At 48.9% G+C, this 16,906-nt stretch overlaps 1 protein-coding gene across 4 annotated transcripts in view; it reads left to right on the forward strand.

The window, feature by feature from the left end:
* Positions 1-16,906, forward strand: part of SH3PXD2A (SH3 and PX domains 2A) — a 210,767-nt gene that overhangs the window by 84,488 nt on the left and 109,373 nt on the right. For 2 of the 4 annotated variants that reach the window (XM_037497578.2, XM_037497573.2), the window contains exon 4: positions 14,775-14,851. In XM_037497578.2, coding sequence (XP_037353475.1) covers positions 14,775-14,851 — 77 coding nt within the window. Of the gene's footprint in view, positions 1-6,875; positions 6,909-7,833; positions 7,948-14,774; positions 14,852-16,906 lie in introns of those variants that run through there. The other 2 variants (XM_054690130.1, XM_054690129.1) reach the window with 2 other exon arrangements.

Below are 16,906 nucleotides of genomic sequence, written 5' to 3' on the forward strand. Positions count from 1 at the left end.
TGTGTCTTAGAGGAACAGCCAAGCGGCCTGGTTGATGGATTGGGGCTGGGGGTGAGAGAGAGGTCGAGAATGACTTACCCATGGTTCTGTGAGGGGCAGCCCTGGCCAAGATGGCAGACCCCCATCCCTAACCCCTACCTTTAACTTCATTCCTGGGGGCAAAAGGAAATGACTTCCTCCCTCCTCCCTGAGATAGCTGAGGTCTTCGGTGCCTATGAAAGATGCTTTGTGGTGAGGAGTGCTCTCCATAAGCCTCCCTCCCCGGCATCCCCAGCACTAGGTACTCTGTTTCTGGCTCTAGGTTTCGGTGGGGTGTAAGGAGGGGTCGCAGAGGGTGGTGGTGGAGAGAGAACACTGAGGGCCATTGAGAGGGAGCTCAGGTCCCCCCCTTCTTAGGAGGTGAGGGGCACTGGTGGCAAGTCTCCACAGTGTCCCTGGCCTGACCCCTCCACTGTGCTCCACGGTCACCCCAACTGGACCCAGGCCCAAGGGCAGAGCCCCAAACCAGTCTCTTCCCTGGCAGGGAGCGAGCTGACTCTTGGAGATGCCCCAGGCCTATCTGAACTGATGCACCATTCATCCAGGCTGCCTGGCTTTCAGCAGGACAAGCGCTTCTGGCCTAAAACACCCCCTCCCCTTTACCGCCACAGTCCAAGGGCTGATGTCCACTGCAGAGGCGCCAGGATGCCAGGCTGCCTGCCTGCAGCCCACAGTGGGCCTGAAGGGTCTGGCGCAGCATGAGGAGGGAGGGTGGGACTCAGTTGGCAGGACTAGCCAGTCTGCTTTCCAGGGACTGGGCGAGGGAAGAGGGCTTCTGTGTCTCCCCAGGCCAGAGCATGGGGGCCTAGATTTCTTCTTGGTGAGAACAGACTGGGGGCATAGCTAACTTTGGTCATGAGCTATGACCAAAGTGATCCAGAGGTGGCCCAAGGGTGGTTCTGAGCAGTGGCTTTGGCTCAAATAGATCTGGGCTCACACTGGGCCTTCTGCTTGGTGCCTCATCTGAATTGAAGCCTTTACTCTTTCGGTGGCAGAGGCAGGTAAGCATTGTCTCAGCCCGAAGTAGTTGTGGGACCCTGGGCCAGCTTTACTCAGGAGTCTGGAGTCGCTGCCCCTGAACCACAACCCTCATGGGAAACACCTGCTGACAGCACCAGCAGGAGTGCTGCCTGGTGTGCACCGTGAACCCTCACTGCCCGCGGATGATTTGGTGATTATTTGTATCACACTCAACACACCGAGGAGCTGTCTCTGAGATGCCTTTCAGGAGACAGGTCTCACGCACAGTAGTTACATGTCTCAAAACGTGGTTGGAAGATCATTGGCGTGAGCATCATCTGAGAGCTTGTTAGAAATCAGAGTCCCAGCCCCACCCCAGACTCTCTGAGTCACAGCATGCATTGTAAGGACACGCACGGGTGATTTGTATACAGGGGAAGGTTCTGAGAAGCATGGTTTAAGTTCCATGGAAACCCTTCCACAGACTCTCTGGCTGTGTTCCTGGGTGTGCAGTTATGTACCCTCCATCCGCGAAATATAAACCACTGGCCTTTTGTTGGTGAGTCAATTTCTCACCCAAAGTAGAGGTGGATGGGAAGACAAGGATGCATATGGGGAACTTGGTGAGGGCCATTCATTGGCCACACATCCCTACCCATCCCTGAGCTACCACCTGGCACCCTACGGGATGGAGCATGATGTCACCACATAGCTCTCTCTCCCCCAGCACCAATCCAACAGCTCTAGGTAGGGACGTTCTCTCTCCCCTCCCTTGCAGGGTGGGTTGAAGGTCCAAGGGAATTGCTAAGGTTTTTATTTCCAAAGTCCCTTGGGGCTGGGAGGCTGGCTTATGAACCCTCTGTATTTTGAAGACAACATGGCGCGAGTCTATCTAGAGTCTGTGTCCTGGTTGGTTCTGCTGCTAGCAGGGAGCAACAGCTTGAGTCTTCCTTAAGGAATGTCTGGTAGTTATAAAAAAATAAACTGAGATTTAAGGAGCATCTTTTGCTCTTCTGTAAACTTCAATAAGGGAACCAATTGGGGGAGAGCTGGGATGAGTGGTGACTAGGAATTTGTTGCCTTCTCATATTGCAAGATCTTAACTCCCAGCTGCTGCTTTCTGATCTGAGAAATGACTTTACAACTTTAATAGTTGGTAATTGGTGAAGATGGCTTCAGTAAGACCTCTTTGGCAGAGCTATTCTCTTTAACAGAAAGACTTGTTGAGAAAGAGAGGCAGAAAGAGAGAGAGAGAGAGAGAGGAGAGGGAGGGAGGGAGAGAGAGAGAAAGAGAGGGAGAGGGAGAGGGAGAAGGAGAGGGAGAGAGGGAGAGGGAGGGGGAGAGAGAGAGAGAGAGAGCGCAAGCGCAAGCGCAAGCGCAAACTGTGTATGTGTGAGCTGGTAACCAATTTGTTTAATTGGCTATTGGGGAAAAGTTGCAAGCAGCTTTCTGAGAAACTGTGCTTGGAAAGTTTACCAGGTTAAACAATTAAAAATATAAGATTTTGGCCAAGCATTATAGCTACTACTTATTGAGGACATACTTTCCCCAGATATCTCATGAAGAATTTCATGTACCTTGTATTAGCTCATTTAATGACGACCCCACTTAAAAATAAAAACACCCAGGCTAGAAAGTCACTCAACTAGTAAGAGGAAGAGCTGGGATTCAAATCCAGGACCCTCCAATTCCAACCCAAACTCTTGGCCACTCACTATTCTCTGTGTCCTGGAAGTGCTTCGTGCAGAGAGGGATTGACCAAAGAGGTACTTCAGGCATGGAGAGTAACGATTGAGCTTTGGTAAAAAAATCGTGGATGTATCACCTGCACCGCGGTGTTTTCTTTAAACTCTGTTCAAGATAGCAGAATTGTGCAGCAGAAGTGTACTAGGCCCATATTTTTTTTCTCAATTAGAGGTTGATCAATGCTGCGCTATTAATAAAGTGTCACATTCCTACAGTAAAGGTGTTGTGTAGATTACATTATTTTCTGTTAACCTTTTAATCTGCGTGTTTGAAACAGCCACCCAGTGGCTGATGCCGGAATTGCAGGCATAGTGCCCACAAGGAAATGATGTACTTCTGTGAGACTGGCTCTGTAAACACAAACTTCTAAAGTGACCATGTAGTGACAACCATCTGTTTCCTAAACCACAGTTCAATAAGGAATTAAAAATGAGGAAGGAAGAAGTCCCACTTTACCTTTATTTTTCTAAGTGACCCTAAAACCAGGACTTTTTCTTGGGGGTACCAAGTAGAACCTTAGGAAACACCACCTTGTTTTGCTAGTTTATTCCTAACACTCGCTGAGAGAAGAATTCTGAATCCACTTTGCATCCCCCATTTCTTTGTTTCTTTTGCTGTGTCTGATCGCTCTTCCTCCAACATGAAATGGTCTCCTGTGCATTGTAACAGATTTCCATTTATTCGTTCAGATTTCCCTAGAACATGTCATAGCCTCTATCTGAGACTAAATTTCCCCATATGTGAAATTCAACGCTTGGGTTTGATACTGTCTAGATTTTCTCATAGTCCCAACATTTTGTGATCTAATAGCTATTAAGACCAAAGGAATAAATGCCTAATGATGAAATATCATACAAAAGGGAAAACATTTTAAGGGAACAGAGGTCTTCTAAGCCCACCTCAAATCCCACTGCATTGGCGGAATGTGGCTGCTTCTGTATAAGGCCAGCTTTGTGCCCTCCCCCTCTTCACCCCCCATTTCCTTTGGAAAGTGTAGAAAGCTCCCTTGTCTTGAATGCTTCCCTGCAAAGGGATCCTGCTGAAAGACTGCACTCACAGCCAAGACTTTGACCTTCACCTTTGCCCCTGACTTACTTGGTAAAAAAGAGTTCTTATCCTCCTCTCTTTAGGATTTGGCAAGGATGGGGGGAGGGAATCTAGCTAGGGTTAGCAGGAATTCAATTAAAATAGAAATAGAAATATGGTCTATAAATAACACTGCCCCAAAATATCTGGAGGCATGAATAGCGGCCGGGTAGCAGACAGTCACAAATCACCAAAGCCTGGACTAGGAGTGAGCCTGGTTGTCACTTTGGTGTCTCTTGGGAGATTTCAGGCTTGCTGGTAGGGCCTGGAGAAACACTCTCTTTCTGGGTTCTAGAAACACCCTCCATGTTCGCTGACCTTGTGCCCATTTCTTCTGAACCATCTTTGTGAACAGAAACATGCTGTGGAGCAAAGTCTAGCTGCCTCACAGCCCTGACTCCACAATGGAGTACTTCTCCACAATTAAAAACACAAAAGAAATCTTGTCATTTGCAACAACATGGATGGAACTGGAGGGGATTATGCTCAATGAAGTAAGTCAAAAGGGGAAAGACAGATGCCAAATAATTTCACATAGGTAGAACATAAAGAAACAAAGCAAAGGGACAGACAAAACCAAACCCAAACCCACCCTTGAAATCTGACTGTAGATCTGATGCTACTAGTAGGGGGTTAAGGAAACAGGGGGTCCAGTGGCCTGTGGAAGAGGAATTTGGGTGCTTTGGTGGTGGGTATTGTATAACATATATCTGAACCTATACCCCTAGCTCATATATAGTATTATGAATCTTTATTCATTAAAAATAATTTAATTGAGATAATAAAAAGACTGGGCAGCTCTACCACTTACTACCTCTGTGACCTTGGGGAGCTCACTAAACTCTTCTGAGCTTCAGCTTATACATCTATAAAATGGGAAAAGTACCCAGTTCCTGGATCAGTTTGTTGTGAAGATCATGTAATCAATTAAATATAAAGCACACAGCCCAGGGCTTAGTACTCACCACATACTCAGTGAATGTTATCTATTATCAATATGTTCTCCCTGCCCTTGCAAAAAGGGCTAGAACCACAGCGAATATTGGTGGGAAGTTGCTGAAGGGAGTTGACTAAATGGGCTCAGTTCTGCCAACAGAACCAAAGTTGAAGAAAAGCAGGCTTTCAGGGACAATGTCCACCCCCAGCCAGGCAAACTCCCCTGTGGCTGGCACAGCCAGACTTGTGGTTATGGTGCCATTTTCCATAGGGCCTGTGCATCCTGGGGTTTCCCTCCACTTCAGAGCATTAGAAGTTAACTGTGTCTTTTAGCATCACCCCTCCGAACCAGGACCGCCCCTCCTCTGGGCAGGCCTCTCTGAAGGCTCTGGCCGCCTGGCCTGGTTTCCCACTGTGGGCCATGCCACAGGGAGAGGCTGCTGGGCAGCTCGGCCTAGGGCCCCACCATCCCCTTTCCTGAGGCAGCCTCCCCTGGCGGGTGGAGCTGAGGCTGCCCTGCCTGAATAGGGCCCTTTATTCCCGGGTTCCCACAAGGAGGGTGCTGAGCCACTGCCCACCATGCCCGCCACACCCACACAGAGTAGGGACAGCCTGGCCCTGATGCCAGGCTCTGAGTTAACCACACTCTCTGGCCCCGCTCTGTCTGGGTCCTGGAGGACGACTCCATGCCCTGCCACAGCCCCGCTCTGGGTCAGCAACCCCAGTGTATGTGGGGTGAGCGGCATTTGCTAGTGCCTGCAGGTGCCTGGGTGTCTGTGTGTGTCAGTGAGACAGTCCAGAGCGAGAGTGTGTCAACACACTCATCCATTTGGCAAATGTCAACTGGAGCTGCTGTGAGCCAGGCCTGTGCAGGACCCTGAGGGTATGACAGTGAGTGAAACAAATAGCTTCACTGACCAGCAGAGGCTGGACTTTGGAACAGAGGGAACCACATAAAGAGGCAGATGTAAGCTCATTACAAATGGTGTAGTCTAAGAGGGAGGCGGTCAAGGCCTGGGAGGGAGAAGGAGAGGCCTCCTTGCTAGGAGTGACCCACCCAGGTCCTCCCTAGGGAGACGATCTGCAGGATGGAGGGTGAGCCTGGAACTGTGGGGGAGCATTGTATGTGCTCAGGCCCTAGGTGGGACCCAGCTGCCTATCTTTGTGGTGCTGACTGAAGGCTAGCGTGGCTGGTGTGATGAGATGAAGCTAGAGTGGGAGGCAAGAGCCAAGTCTGCAGGGCCTCCCAAGCACAGAGAGATTAGATGTCATTTCTCAGTGTGCTGGGAAGTCACTGAAAGGCTTAAGCAAAGGTCTTTATTAATATTATCCTGACTGCTGGGTGGCAAATGGACTGGGAGTGGGGCTGGGGAAGAACAGGGACTCAAGACAGACAAAGGTCACTGTGAAGTTCACATAGGCTAAGGACCAAACAGGGACCGATTTGGCCCACTCTTGTCCAGAGCCACGGCATCGCATGTCAGAGCCTCCTGCAAACCCAGCACTGTGCCTGGCATGACCCGCGTGGGGTTGCACATCCATATCCCAGCTCTGCAATCCTATTTGGCAAAGGAGAAGACCAATGCCCAAGCAGGGTACTGAGGATTCAAGGCTTTTACAGTCCTAGGGCCTCTCAACTCCTGCCCACACTCTGATCCCTTACAGCTGAATGCTCCTAAATTTGATTCTTTTTGATCTTTCCACTGGATCAAGAATAAGAAAACATAACTGCAAAGGTGAGATCAGACCTGTGTCACCATGTCTGTAAAGACCAGTGTCCTTGACCTTGCGACCTTTCCCACCATTTGTGCACGTATTGCATGGATTTACCAAGCCACTTTCCAGAGTGTGCTCAGCCTTGTCCAATCTCAACTCTGACGGAGTACACAGCCCTAACTCTAAAGTGCCCCAGCAGTGCCCAAGTGACATTTAGCCTTAGCTTGGCCACTTGAAGTCCTGTTATATGTAATCACAATGCCCCCCCCCTCCCCTGAGGCTAAGGGTCATCTTGGTGACTCCAATGCTTTCTCTGCCTCCCAGAGTTGGGCTGGATGATCCCACCTGCCTGCCAACCCATGGCGCCATGTGACCAGCATCATTCTCTGATTTGGTGCCTATTGTGATGCCAGCTACCTTATAGGTAATTTGTAAGGTCTGGGATGCTCTTGTTTGACCACCTATAATCCAGACTGTGTGTAAAGTAAGATCTTACATCTGATGAAATATCTGTGGTCTGTGTTTGGGCCAAAGACCAATGCTGGGCATTCTCCATAGCAAAGGAACACTGGCAAACTTAGGGGTTTTGTTTCTGTTTACATGGTTCTTCCCAAGGCCAACCCTTGTTTATAACCATTAACATATTAAAAGTGTGTTCACATTTCACAAAAAAAACACCCAATTTTATTCTGGGAGTCCAGGCTCACTATGCACTTAAATTTGCTGCACTTTGAATCAAACCATAATGTAGGTATTTTTAGATAAGCCTTAAAAAACAAAAGTATCACTATAGTCAATGAATGTGTTAGTGGCTCTTCTCTGCAATAGATACTCCCAGTTAGTCTAGAATTCTGACATCCATGCCAGGGCAGAAGGAATAGCGCCATCTAGTCTTCTAAATCCTGTGCTGGCATAGTGAAGGGCTTCGGGGGTGTGGGTGATGCTGTTTCATGATCTGGGTTCTGGTGGATGATTTGGTTTGTGAAAATTCATGGAGTTATACCAGTACTTGTGCAGTTTTCTGGATGTATATTATACTTTTAAAAAAAGTGTATTATACTTTAAGAAGTTGAACTGGTCACACATAAAGCTGTTCAAAATGCCTTTGATTTCATTTGGCTTGGTCACAATGGATTAATACTGCTGATGTCCAGCATGGGTGCTGCTTCTCAGCAGTCACCCATAAATGCCACCTGTCCCCACTGGGGGTGGGGGTATGAAAGATTTTGTTCCCTTAAGCCTGGCTTTGTGCTGGGCATGGGAAACTCCAAACCAGAATTGGGGAAACCATTTGCCACCCTAGATGTACTAATTCTTACTATAGCATGTCATGGCTACAAAAGAATTAAGGTTTCAATCTTATGGTGAAACCCAGTGGATTTTTGCAAGTCTGCTTGCTTGGATATGTGGTGAGGGCTGGAAGGTGCTGAGTGGGGAAACTCACTTGCGTGGCTCATCCAAAGGTACTTCAGGGTGAGTGGGTGGAGTGAGTAATAACTGCCTCTCCACCATATCATATTCCCTGCTCTTTGAATTAGGCTGATGCGGGAGCACCCTGGGAGAAGTGGAAGCTGTGGGAGACACGGTGTGATTAGGGGATGGGGGTTGAATCAGGAAAGTTGCTAAAGTGTGGCTGGGGAACACTCCAGTGCTTGGATTCTACCTGGTAGCAAGGAGATGGGCAGGGCCAGGTTGTACCCTGCCTCCACCCCACCCACTTGACCTGGAATTGTCAGCTGATGAGCTGATATCTTGCTTGTTCAACATTTATTATGGCCTTGGTTCTGTGTTAAATGCTTTCATACATTAGTTCATTGGCTCCTCACAATCCTAGTTAGGCAATTCTATGAGGAAACAGATTCAAATGGGTTGTGAGCTATCCCCTGTCATACAACAGCCAATGGCAGTGCTAGATGTAATATTCAGGAGCCTCTTAGTGGCTAAGACTAGATCCACCTCAATCTAGTTGAAGAAAAAGAAGGGAATTTATTTATTGACTCATAGTGAAACCTCAGCAGTAATGTTTTCAGGCATGGCTGGATCTAGATTATCAAGTTGTATATGTGTCTCTTTAGTTCTCAACTTTGTTTTGTTTTCTTCACTGTCAACTTCATTCTGAGACAGGCTTTCCCCAATAGTACAAAGAGATAGGCAAAGTTAATTCCTAGCAATGTGGGGCTTACAGTTTGTGAGTTAACAGCCCAGGTAGAAAGAGAGCCCTTCTCTTTCTAGTCATTCCAGCAAAAGCCCCAGGCTGATGCTCCTTAACCAACTGGGTCACATGCCTATGACTGGACTGAACTGATTGGTAACTCCAGGAGTTTGGGGTGAGGTGAGCCCCAGTGAAATCACGCAGACTGAAAAAGAAGAGAGGATTGTTTCTCAAAAGAAAATTAGGGCGTTGTAATAAAAATGCTGGCAGGCAAAACCCACAGATGCCTACCATGCTGAACACTAAGCCAAAGGTGGGGTCTTGGCAAGGAGCTGAAAGAGAGATTTATGGGAGCCCAAACTCAGGACATGGGATCAGGACCCCTTGGGCAGCAGACCTTTCTGATACATCTCCCCAATGGGAGCTGGGTGTAAGGGATGTAGGAGCAGCCTGAGGTCCACAGTGGGACAGGGGTGTATCTGGAGCCTGCAAAAGGGAGGGGGGGCAAATTGTGAGGATCTGACTGTTGAGTGAAATGAAGGATATGAGGGTGTGGGGGTGTTCTCTCTGTTCTGCTGGCTGATGTGGCTCCAGAGACAAATTTCCTAGACCAATTAGAAGAAAAAAGACTTGAGAGTTACTAGAGGAACCCTCGCCCCCAGAGTCACATGTATGTTTGAGGCATATGCCTGGGGGAAGGAAAGAGGAAGAATTAGTCTTCTTGGGTCTTCTTCTCCCACAGCGCTGCATAAAGGCCCCAGAGGGCCCCCATGTGGTGTGGACCAGGCCAGCAAATGTACCGTGTACATGGTGCTGTAATAGGGTACTTCAAATCACTGTGCTTGCTGACAGATTGATAAAGACAGATGCTCCTGAATAAAAAGCTTCAATAAAAAGCCTTAGGCACAGGAGGGCAGAGAGAACATAATACATGAATCCACTCTTCCTTCACTATGAAAAACCAGCCAAAACCAACAACCCCACCTTCGTTTTCATCTGTTTGATGTCAGAGATGCTGAAACCAACCCCTCGCTGCAGGGGTAGCCCCAGGAGACAGGTGACCTGGTTGGTCCATGAACTCAGTCTGGGACTTTTGATAAAGCAAGCAGGCCCCTACAGGGTGTGTCATGCACCCTAAGTAGACCCCACTCTGAAACCAAACCACCTCACCGCCACCTTTTTGATGCCTGAGATTAAAGCTTTTCACTTGACAACAGGGTCTGGTTAGAGCACAGAGACTATGATGAAAGGAAATATGATGGGGGAGGGGGAGGAATGGAGAAGCAGTCAAAGCCAGCCTTTGCTGGCTCCTCAGTCTGCCTACAAGCTGGTCCTGCCCCCAATGTCTAGCTGTTTCCTAGCTATGGCCTCCCAGCCTTTACCTGGGTCAGCCCTGGCCATACTAGAGCCAGAGGGTTGGCAGGCAGCCCCTGTTCATCTTTCTCATGCTGCCCTGGGGCTAATGTGCCACATCTGGCTGCACTCAGGAAGGCAGGCCCCCTGATCACCTGCCTCCAGCCTCTGAAGCAGCAAAGATGACACCTCTAGTATCTACAGCCTTGGGTCTGGCTCAGATAACACCTGCCACCTGATCCTGCTTCCCACCTGCAATACCTGCTGTGTGCCCATCATGTACACCCAGTGCTCACCATGGCTCTCAAGGCCCAAAGAATTCTCTGGGTTCACTGCCTTCTCTTTCCCACTCACCATCTAAGCTCAAACCCCTGCTTGAAATCCCAACTCATTAGTGACTTTAGACAAGTCCTTAAATCTCCCTGCGCTGCCTTCTCCTCCTGGGAAAAACGGGGCTAATAAAAGGTCCCTGCAAGCTCGTTATGCAGACTAAGCAAGAGAACCCAAAGAAAAGCTCCTAGTATGTGTCTGGCACATAGTAAGCACTTAGGTGTTATTACCACTTGTCTCACTCTTCCTATGTGCCTCCTGGTTCTGCGCCAACCTCCCCCCGCACACCAGAAATAATCATCCAGGCTCTTCAGCCTCCAGATCAGAACACAGAGGCCCCAAGGAAGGAGGGATCTGTTTCAAGGTTGCACAGCCAGCCCCTGGCCCAGGCAGGACTTGAACCCAAAACGCCTGCTGAAGCCCCTCTTGGTCTCACATTCCCAGTCAGCTGAGAATGGCCAGGATAGGCAGGAACGGGGGCTGACAGCTCTCTTCTCTGTGTGCAGGAATGAGTTAAGTCCCCAGGTCTGTTTCATGCTGGTGTGTAATCTTCCTTATGGTACTTATCAGATTTCTGGGGCAGCCTCTGCATGGCTTTGAAGCCTCTGGCAGCAGCCTCACCTCGCTGTAAACGGGCTGAATTACATTTACAAGAGGCCTTTAATGCCCTGTGGTCTCGGCTTCCTTAATGGGGATTTTCCTCCTCCTCCTTTTTTTCTCTCTCCCTTTTAATACGATCACCAGTTTGGCTTTCAGAGTGCGGTTTGGATTCCTAACAGAGAAGTCAAGACCGTAGGATCCCTTCCAGAGCTTCCCTCCCTCTTCCCCCGCTGGCTGTGCCAAAGCCCCAAGAAAAGAAAACGCTGCTTCTGTCAGGGTTTCAGCGGGAAGGAGGGAAGCCCTGTTGCAATTCCAACAAATCAACTGAGAAAATGGCTTGTGCAGAAACCTTCCTGACTTTGCACCTGAGCAGCAGAAACTTGGGCCATGCAGGGGCCTGGAGGTGTCCACCCGGAGACATGCGTCCTACCCTCAGAGGGTGGGCTTCAGGAGTAAGGTGGGGACATGTGCCAGCATGGGTGAGGAGCCCTCCTGCCTCTCCCCTTCTCCTACTCACCCACCCCCTTCTTGCCCCTCTCCAAACTTTCTGCACGTTAGGGGGGCTGCCTTCTTCCTTAACTTTCTTTGCTACTTTTGTCTCTGCAATTGGATCCGACTATAGGTATACCCAGTTGACTCTTGAACAACACAGGAGTTAGGGGTGGTGATCTCCCCCACTGTCAAAAATCTGTGTGTGACTCCTAAATCCCCCAAAATGAAACCACTAATAACCTGTTTTTGACTGGAAGTAAGTTAGCCATACTCATAATACAAATGGCCAATGAACCTGTATTTTGTGTAGTGTATGTATTATCTGTATTCATACAATGAGACAAGCTAGAGAAAAGAAAACTTGTAAGGAAAATACTTAAATGAATTTATTTTTAAAAAGGTTGCCTGTAAGCAGATCAGTGTAGTTCAGACCCAAACCTGTATTCTCAAGGGCCAACTGGATCTCTGGCTCAGGGATACTGGACTCAGTCACCCATTTGGCCAGACCTTAAGTGGGGGCTTAAGAAGAGGACACAGTTGATCCCCCCATCCAACAAGACAAGGAAGGGCAAGAGTGCTATATTTAAAGACTGGACAAGTCACATTTTATCTCCATTTGAAAGGAATGCCTGGCAAAGCCAGTTTTGTGGGCCTGGTCCCTCCCCTGGCCTTGCCTTTGGTTTCCTCTGCTTCTCAGACAAGTCCATCAGGCTTCTGCAAGATACTGCTTGACTGCTGGGGTTACTGGGCCTGGAAGGCCTCCAGCTCCTGACGGGTAACTGGCTTAGGTAGAAAGCTCTGAAACCCAGCCCGGGGCCGCCTGTCACTGTCAGTGCTGAGAGCAGGTCTCCTCACACCATGCATTTATTTTTACTGCCTCCATAGGCTCCTGCAGCATTGAGCCATAAAGCGGCAGGCAACCAAAAAAGGTTAGGAGGCAAAGAGACCTGAAATGCCAAATCTGTGACATCTTCCCCCAAGGAAAGCAGCCTTCTCCAATGTCTTAATAAATTACGTTTTATCTCCTTTCAAAGGAACATGTGCCTGGGCCTATTTATCTCAATGATGTCCGGTCTGCACAGTGTCGTCCCTCATGGGGAGATGGCCTCTTTGCCTGGCTTCAGAGAGAAGGGGAGGAAGGAGAGCGAGAGAGAGTCTAGGAAAGGCAAATGGGCCCCAGTACCTGTGTGGCACGTGCCGTCTGCAAAGCTTGGCTCAGTGGAGCATGTGGAGCTGAGAGGAGGGATGAGCTCAGATCAGGGCCTCCAGTTCACGCCTAATGAGACAAATGGGAAGCAAGTCACAGGATGAGTTCCACTGTGACTGCAGCAGTGACGAGTGCCCGTGGTGACAGAGAAGTCAGGCGTGGCTGTGGCAGCTGTGGCTGTGGCGTGGCTGTGGGTGCCCCCTCAGACCCACAGGCTATTTATCTCTACCTGCCGGAGGCTGCTCCTGAGAACAATAAGGGGCTTGTTTGGGAGAACAGCTCTTCTAGCCATGCGCACTCAGCCAAAGACAATGTTCTTGGAAGTTCAGTGATAAGCAGGGGATGGGTGGGTGAATACCCAAGCCCCTTGCCCTTGGTTGGGATACCTCTGTGTCTGCCTTGTACCCTGGAATTCCCCAGTAGAACAGAACTCCTGTGGCCCCTCAGCGATGAACTGACTTGGTAGTGCTTCCTTCCTTTCCCTGGCTTACTTCTCCACCTCCGTACCGGTGTCTCCTAGATGGCTCCCAGAGGAACCCCTTGTCTCAATTCCTTGTCTGAGTCTGCTTCTGAGGGAATCTACCTAAACCAAGGCAATGACCTTTCTTAGGACTTCACTTGACCCTGACAGATGATTAAGTGGATTCATATCCATTTTATATATTTGTTCACCTTCAATGGGTATTATCTGAATTAGAACATCTTTAATGCAAGTGATTGAAAGGCCAGCTCCAAGTAGTTTAAATAAGAAAGAATTGTATTGTATTATACAAGGGAAAAGTACCAGGTAGACCTGGGGTTCGGTAAGATTTATATCCAGCTGCTCATCCCATCTTTTGGCTCTGCTTTCCAATCATTCAAGAAACATTCTCCGAGCACCTCCTGTTCCAGGCACAGATCTTTTTCTCACTTGTTTTTCTTCTTAGGTTATAATAAAAATGACCCCTGAAAGTCCCAGATTTTCATCCTGCTCAGCAACTATGGGAGAAAGAAGGCAGCAGCAGCAGCCTCAAGGCTGGCCCTCATTGGCCCATATCAGGTCCCTGCCCAACTCTGAGCCAGTGACCTTGGCCCTGGTGGGCTAGACTGGGTCAGATGTCTGCCCTGTTGCCAGGGGTGCATTTAGCCCCTTTTGAGCCACATGGATTAGGAATGGAGGAAGAGCTTCTCCAGAGGGAATCTGTGAGGGTTTAGACAACAGATGCTTGTATAGCTGTGGGCTGAGCACTTTATCATATGCTGGCCTCCTTGGCCTGGAGATGAGTCAGGTGGGCCCCTGCTGAACGGGACTCACCAATAGCTACAATATATGCAGAGAATGTGAAGAGTGTCTTAGGATAGACCAAGTATGGGGATGCTTTGGAAAGAGAGAGATTACTCCCACCTCAGCCAGTCAAGGAAGGCCTTCTGGAAAGGGGGCATTAACCTAGACATTGCTGGCCAATGTAGACAGAAAGGTCAACTGTATAAGCTTTGAATGTCAGACCACGGTGTTCAGATTCTAAATTTAACTGACTTTGAAAGGACTATGCATTGATTCACTTGTTATAATAGATTTGGCTAGCTAAGGGGTCTGCTGGGGAGGTATTGGGGCTGGCGTTTCTGACTATAGGAGGGAGGTACCAGCCCAGATGCAAAGCCACCTGTATGGCTGACGTAGCATGAGACCAGGGAAGAGTCAGACTGGGCCACTGGGCACCTCTTGGCACTGGCCTGTGCCTGCCTTGCAGATAGCTACCCACCTAAGCTAAGAATAGGAATTCCTGCCTGGCTGGCAGGAAGGAATGCTGATTTCTCAAGGAGGGATGGGCCTGAAAACAAAACACAGCATGTGGGTTGGGCCTTCCTTTGTCTTTATTTTTGAGGTCACTTGGGAGCCACGCCCATGTCAGGACATTGATCCTGCCATTAGACCCAGACAAGGTGACTCGGCCAAGATGGCAGCCTCCAGGGCTCCTCTGCCTGAGCGGTCCAGGACCCTCAGCCTTGGGAGCCTCCTGTGCCCTGGGCGAGGTGACCGCTCCTCTCTTGTCTCCTTGAAATGAGCAGGGGTGGTGGTCAGCTAAGTGCAGAGAAGCTAAGGGAGAGGAGTGAGAAGGTAGCGGTCCCTCGCAGCGTCACCCATTATCACCAGCTCACGAGCATCTCTCTTCTAGGCAAGATCCTCTTCCGGAGAAGCCACATCCGGGACGTAGCTGTGAAGAGGCTGAAGCCCATCGATGAGTACTGCCGGGTAAGGGTGCTTCTGGGGGTGGGTCTGTCCATCTGTGAAGTAAGGCTGCCTGTACAAAACCGTCTGCTCTGGGTTTACAAAATGCTATTTTAAATCACTTCCAGCGGTTTGGGAGCTAAGTTAAGGGACCTCCTGTGGAAGGGGTTCTGTATGTGGCATTTTGCTGACAAAAGAAAACTGTTTCTTTGAACTCTTTTTGCAACGTTGTCAGAATCAGTTCCTAGTTCAGCAGCATAGGAAATGCATATTTCTATGTTCGTGTAAGTCTTGATACAGTCAAATGTTCACATACACATCTTTATAGACGCAAATTCATGTGCAAACACATGAGTACACGTCACACACATGCACACACACATACGCACGCACACCTGTATACGTGCACACACTCATATGCAAACACACCTTACACATGCACTTACACAGCACACACACTCACATGCCTGTACACATGCACACACGCACTCACATGCACATACACATGCACATCTGCACATTAAAACAGTCAGTGCCAAATTTCGGACAGGAAGGGATGCCATGCTGTGAGGCACAGCCCATTTGTCTTTCTACTCTGTTGGGAGCCTCGTGCGCCTGCCTCCAGCTTGAGAAACTCCCACTTCAGTGTCCTTGGCTGAAGGCTTCCAGAGGGCTGGGCTGCCTGGGTTCAAACCCCTCACTAGCTTCATGAACTTGGGCAGGTTACTTGACTTTCTGGTGCCTCAGTTTTCACATCTGTAGGACAGAGAACGGCCCCTCCGCTGAAGGTGGCCATTGGGGTGCTGACCTGACATACCTGTGGCCACAGCACGCAGTGTTTTGTTACTGTTTTGTGACAAAAGCACGCTAGTTTTTGTTATTACTGTTCCAAGGCGGAAATAATTTCACATTTTCACTGGGTGCCACTGCTTTAATGGAGATGGACTCTCTTCGTTAAGCAAAACCCACTGTGAAGTCTGACTCAGGGATGTTGAGGAGAGTCAAGTGTGGGATAATGTTTTGTTTTGAGTGCTGGTATTAAGAGTGAGAGGAGCTGGGGCCGAATCCCAGTGTCCTGCCTACTAACTCTGTGACCTTGGAGAAGTGGCTTTATCCCCTCTCGGCTTCAGTTTCCTCATCTGTAAAACAGGGATAAAATCAACTATCTCACAGGGTTTGGTTCATAAGAGGGGTTGAGAGGGAGAATGTATATCAGTGTTTGGAAAGGCTCTGTCTGTACATGGAGTTGTAACCCTCAGGTCCCTTTCTGCAATGATATTTTATAATTCTGAGTCATTGTGCTTGGCATTAAAGTGTTTAAATAAGAAGAAAGCTGCTAACTTTAGTAATGTGTTCCCAAGTCTGTAGGAAGCCTGAGCACTCCATATGCACTCTCTTAACCCAAGGTTGAATCTGTGACTTTCTGCCTGCGCTGAAAAGCATGTCCTGATGAATTCCCTTAATCTAGAAGCTCCTTTTCTTCAGATCAATATTTATCTTTCTCTTTAAAAGAAGTTTATCATTTCCAGCTCAATGGATGCTCCAGCCTGAGCTTTTATTTCTCTTATCCCTTTCCTAACAAGTTAAATACATGGGCAGAGCTAATGGCAGAGGGGGCACAGGGCAGAGGAGGTCTCTTCCAGCTGGGATTTATGGCTCACATCAGCCTCAACCTCCCCACGCTGCGGAGCCTGAGGCATCTGCAGTTGGACACTCCTGAATTGTCTGCCAGAGGAAGCTGATAAAATCTCCTGGGATCAGGCTTTGAGCTAGACTCCTGAATTGGAGTGAGATCAAGGGGGGTTCTGGGCCCTTGTGGTGCTGCTGATGGCTGGGGAAGCCTTTTAGGTGGGGTCTGCAGGAGACAGGACCTTCTGACCTGACTAGTGCTGACGAGAGCGACTCAGCCGGCAGCGAGGAGCAACATCATGGGTTCACCACGCAGCCAGCCATCTCGCAGGCTGTAATTTAGTCTGAGAATGGCAAGGGTGACCTTTCATTCTGCTGAACTAGAAGACAGGGATCTGTGGTCTGATTGTCTGAGACCTTGGCATGAACTTGGATTGATAATCAGGATAA

Source organism: Talpa occidentalis, unplaced genomic scaffold (assembly GCF_014898055.3).
Source record: "Talpa occidentalis isolate TD23 unplaced genomic scaffold, MPIMG_talOcc4v2.1 talOcc4.8, whole genome shotgun sequence".
Taxonomy (NCBI): domain Eukaryota; kingdom Metazoa; phylum Chordata; class Mammalia; order Eulipotyphla; family Talpidae; genus Talpa; species Talpa occidentalis.